The sequence below is a fragment of the Myotis myotis genome, unplaced genomic scaffold (assembly GCF_014108235.1).
Source record: "Myotis myotis isolate mMyoMyo1 unplaced genomic scaffold, mMyoMyo1.p scaffold_m19_p_19, whole genome shotgun sequence".
Taxonomy (NCBI): domain Eukaryota; kingdom Metazoa; phylum Chordata; class Mammalia; order Chiroptera; family Vespertilionidae; genus Myotis; species Myotis myotis.
The window spans coordinates 24,819,167-24,824,088 of NW_023416323.1; the positions used below are offsets into that span (position 1 = coordinate 24,819,167).

Consider the following 4,922-nt stretch of genomic DNA (forward strand, 5'->3'; position numbering starts at 1 on the left):
AATACCCATATGATTATTGTTAGACACGTAGCAGGAGAGCGAAACATAATTTAGCTTATTTTAAAAATTGAAATTCAACCTGAAATTCTAAAATTCCTTGCAGAAGAAATGTTCACTTTTTTTCTGTTCATATTATACCACACTGCAAGAGGCAAATATTTAAAATTTGGATGCATTTCATTCCAAAGTGTATTAAAGAGAGATAAAGAAAAAAAGATCACTACAAAAGATTTATCTTACAAAAATGTGCCTAAATATTGAAGTTATTTCTGTGGGATTCTGGGATAATGGCATGCTGATCACATATCACTGCCCTACTCCCATCTCCAACACCCTCTCCAGGGAAGGTGAAAGACCCAGGCAAGCATGCTGCTGGAGGGCCATGGAGAATGCGTCAGAAAATACAAGTCCTGCTGGGATTTCCAAGGAAGGAAATCAAGGCATGGCTTTCTTCTCCAAGGGACCTAGCCCTAGAGTAAAGATAAAGTTTGTTTCTCCTCAATCTTGGAATGCTGTTTATATGTGGTTCCAAGTGGCTGAAGCCTTGAGATCTCTGGAAGGTAGGAAACACATGTTTATCTATTTTTGTGATGGTTAGAGCAGCTACTCAATCACTAATGGTCCCTGGTGGAAGGAAGTAGCACTTATGGCTGCGGCCTGCATCTGGGACATGGCAGCCAAACCCTTGGAAAAACAGAGCAGAAAGGCATCCTCCCCAAACCATAGAAGAAGGGTTAGAGTCTACCCAGGTCATTCACTCTGAGGCCACACATGAACTACCATGCCTTACATCACCAGCTAATTTGCCACAGAAGAAGAAAATATGGTATGTCAAGGTATACAATTAAAAAGATATACAACTATGACTACTAGGTTTAGGAAATGCATACATAATCTTTTTCGCACATGACTTTTAAAAAGGAGAGAAATTGAAGATACATAGTTTATAAAGCCCAGCCAGCATGGCTCAGTGGTTGAGCACCGACTTATAAACCAGGTAACGGTTCAATTCCCGATCAGGGCACATGTCTGGGTTGCAGGCTCAATCCCCAGTAGGGGGTGGGCGGGAAGCAGCTAATTGTTGTTTCTCTCTCATCAATGTTTCTATTTTTCTTTCTCCCTTTCCCTTCCTCTCCCTGAAAATAAAAAATAAAAATAGCCGAAACCGGTTTGGCTCAGTGGATGGAGCGTCAGCCTGCGGACCGAAGGATCCCGGGTTTGATTCCAGTCAAGGGCATATACCTGGGCTGCGGGCACTTCCCCAGTGGGAGATGTGCAGGAGGCAGCTGATCGATGTTTCTCTCTCATTGATGTTTCTAACTCTCTGTCTCCCTTCCTCTCTGTAAAAAATCAATAAAATATATAAAATAATAATAATAATAAAACACTATATTTTAAAAATTATATAAAATGGTAACCTACACAGTTTATCTCATGGATACATCCCTCTGCAACAGCCCAAGCAAACAAATGTCCCATCTTTGCTTACTAAAGGTCAGCAACAGGGATCCCTCTCCCAAGGAAGGTTATCTTACATTGCTAGGAAGTTCTTGGCCACACTACCAAAGGATGCCCCAAATATGATTTCTTTCTTTTTCTCTTTATTGTTGAAAGTATTACATAGGTCCCCTTTTATCTCCCATTAACCTCCTCCAGCCCCTGTATAATTTCTTTCTATGGGCCTGACCATGCTAAGGACAGAATTATCTATTTCCTCCTCTGAGTAGCAAAAAAATTGGCTTTCAATAACACCTCTTCATAGTGTTGACCATGGTTTTCACCTGGGCTGCTTCTGCGCCCAAATCTTGTCCTTTCCATGGTGGTGGCACTGCCATTATTTTCCTTTTGGTGGAGGGAGAGAAGTGTGTTCATTGGGTTGTCATTTCATATTATGTTATTTTGTCTTGAATTTGTTTTTAATTTTGTATTAAAATGGGCCCATTATTCCCACTCTGAAGTCATTCAGGGCCCTCACTTTGCCTTGGAGTACTTTGAACATCTCTCCCAGTGTCACTCTGAAATGTTGATGAGCTTGTCCTTACACTCCTATAAGCCATAAATCTACATCCCCACCATGAAGCCCTACCGTTGAACAGAACACCTCTGCACCACCTGTGAAACCGTGGGTAGGTCCCTTAACCTCTTGGCTTTTGAGTCCTCAGTTATAAAAACATGAGGATTCTATGAATTGACATTTGTTTTTACTCTTCCCAACTGAAATGTCTCCCCTCTCCCTCCCCGGGTCCACATCTCATTTGTCCTTCAGGCCCACCACCAGGGAGCCTTCCTTGATTCCCCCATCCACACAAATCTCTGCCTCTCCAACTGTTGGATACTTAGGGTCAGTGCCAAAAACCTGGCTGGCTTAGGTTAATCTTGCTTTTCATGCTAATCTCAGAATGGGGTTTCTCTTGCCTTCCTAAGGTCCGGGGCTGTGCCAGTCCACAAGTATGCTCCCCAGGGAGTGGCTACTTGATTAAGGCATGAGAGGGGAGGGCCAGGTGCGAGGGCACAGGTAGGGCACAGCCCACTCTCCTCAAAACCTCGAGAGCCTAAGCCACAGATTCCGTATGTGACCTCACGAGTAGTGATGACATCACGGTTTCCATGGCAGAGTAACTGCAGAAATGTGGTGTTCCAGGAGAACCTTCCCTACCAGTTCTCTACCAGATACCAATCTGTTTAGTTGCCTGACAAAGAGATGATTGACCGGATCTTGTACATGCAGTGTGACTTGTCCTCTGTCCCCTTGGAGTGCAGCACAGCAGGTAGGCCTAGGCTGGGCATCTAGGACGTTTGGTGTACATGCAACCTCACCTGGTAGTCACATGATCCTTTGGGGCTTGTCTATCACATCTAAGAACTGCCCTAGCTATATGTAATACCAGTAGCCTGGGTCCCCCATCAGAGACCCACAGAGTTCCCGCTCACTGCTGAGGACAAGTGCAATGTCATTCCTGGGCAAATGTTCAGAAAGATTCTCATCTTTCTTGTTGTAACCATCCCCTTTGGGCTACAGGATACTTCCATTCAGCCCCTTTACTGGTTGGCTTCTTAGCAAAAGTCGGGTGCATTTTTGTGTGCAAGTGATCAGTGGAGAATTTGAGAAAAAACTGTTGAGCTGTGCTCATGAACCTCTCTTTCAAACTCAGTCACCTTCACTGTACTGTCATGCAGACATCCACATGGGTCCCTCAGACACATCCCAAGCTGAGCTGCTGAGTACTAAGAGAAAGGGTGGGCCCAACCATGGGAAGAACAAAAGAGCTAAGGGGAGTGATGAAGAAAGGAGGGCTCGAGGAAATGGTAAACCAGAAGGTTGGGTTGATATGAGCCTAGACTTGGTACCCAGAATCTGGCTTTCAACCTCCTGGTCACTCTGCCTCAGTATCTGGCCTTTTTCTGATCTAGATAAAAGTACCAGAGGACTGGAATTCAGTGTGGTTGAAAAATCAGTATGAATCGAGCCTGAGAGGAGTTGCCAAGGTGGGAGGGGGTTCTAAAACCAGTTTATATTAAATTATTTTTTCCCACACTTGGAAGGCATTTCCTTAAAGCCTCAGAGTGATGGTCTGTAAGAAATCTTTTATATGTTGTGGGAAAGATGGAGATCCTGAATGCAATTATTTTTGGATTCTGTTTTCTCTGGGAATGGGGAAGATTTTCTGGTCTCCTGCTGCTTTCCTAGACCCCAGAGAATTGCTTTTGCAGCAGCACCCCTTCTCTATGGGTCTCACAGTAGTGATGGGTTAAGGCTGTGTTTGGGATGCCAAGCAAATTAGAAGGCTTCAGCAAGAACCTGGGAGAGACTTGAGAGAGGGGATGTCCTGGTAGGACAGAGTATAGCACAAGTGACTGATCAGTTCTAATTTTCTTTCTAGCAACAGTGACTCCTACACCTGGTCACTACCGTGTCCCCTACCGAAGGCAGGGAGAAACCCGAGTGGGCTGGCATGGGGAGACATACTGCTTGGTCGCTGGCTACCGGTCCTATGGGGATGCTCCTTTGGCCACCCCAGCAAAGGTGAAGGCAGAGAAGTCAGTCCCCAGAGGAGCACATAAGAGACATTATCCTGTGAAATGGTCAAGCAAAGACCTCGGTTGCTCCAGCCCCAAAATTCCAAGACTGGAGGATGATGGCAGGAGGGTGACTCCACAGAAGCTGACCCCAACAAAGGTGGAGGCAGAGAAGCCAGTCCCCAGACAAGCACTCAAGCGACGTCACCCTGTGGAAGTGTTGGATGAAGACCTTGGTTGCTCCAGCCCCAAAATTCAACGACTGGAGCATGGTGGCTGGAGGCTGACCCCACAGAAGTTTGCTGGCTGAGGCACTCTGCAGAGAGGACAAGCATTTAATGGCCTAAGGCAGCTAATGCCTCTTCCTTCAGTGACCCCCACTGGTGATTACAACCTGAGCCATTCTGTCTGTGCCTTCTTCAGCCAGGAGCCTCCTTCTAAACAGACAAGGACAAGGAACCTTAGAAATGAAGTTTCAAATGGGAGTCTGCTTTGAGCATCCCAGGGCTAAAGCTGGCCTGGCAGAAAACCTGATGGTCCTCTGCTCAGCCCCCTAGAGTCCCTTCTTGGGCAGAAGAAAAGTCTGCACTCTGTGAGCCCAGTAGGATCCAGGAGCAGAGAGGATGCAGAGTAGCCTTAGCAAGGCCCCACCCTGTCTACCAGATGGGCTTCTGCCCCAAGTCATTGCCAGCGGCCATCAACACAACAGAGGCTTCTTGAAACTGAACGAAGCAGTCTGCGGTACCAGAGGGAGCCCTTGGACTGGGGTCTCAGGAGCCGAATAGGGAGACTCAGGAAGTCCTGCTCCCTGGAAAGTGTCTAGCAGCAACCCTTATCCCCCAGGGCTCACCTGCTTTTTTATTCCCAGCTTATCTGTCCTCAGTGGGGTCCCTTACTGATCAATA

At 46.4% G+C, this 4,922-nt stretch overlaps 1 protein-coding gene across 1 annotated transcript; it reads left to right on the forward strand.

Annotated features, from left to right (window-relative positions):
- The first annotated feature begins 2,701 nt into the window (after positions 1–2,701).
- On the forward strand, positions 2,702–4,327 carry LOC118674758 (DPEP2 neighbor protein-like). The gene is made up of 2 exons (XM_036346815.1): positions 2,702–2,768; positions 3,864–4,327. The coding sequence occupies exons 1-2, from the start codon at positions 2,702–2,704 to the stop codon at positions 4,325–4,327; spliced, it is 531 nt and encodes a 176-aa protein (XP_036202708.1).
- The last annotated feature ends 595 nt before the right edge of the window (positions 4,328–4,922 follow it).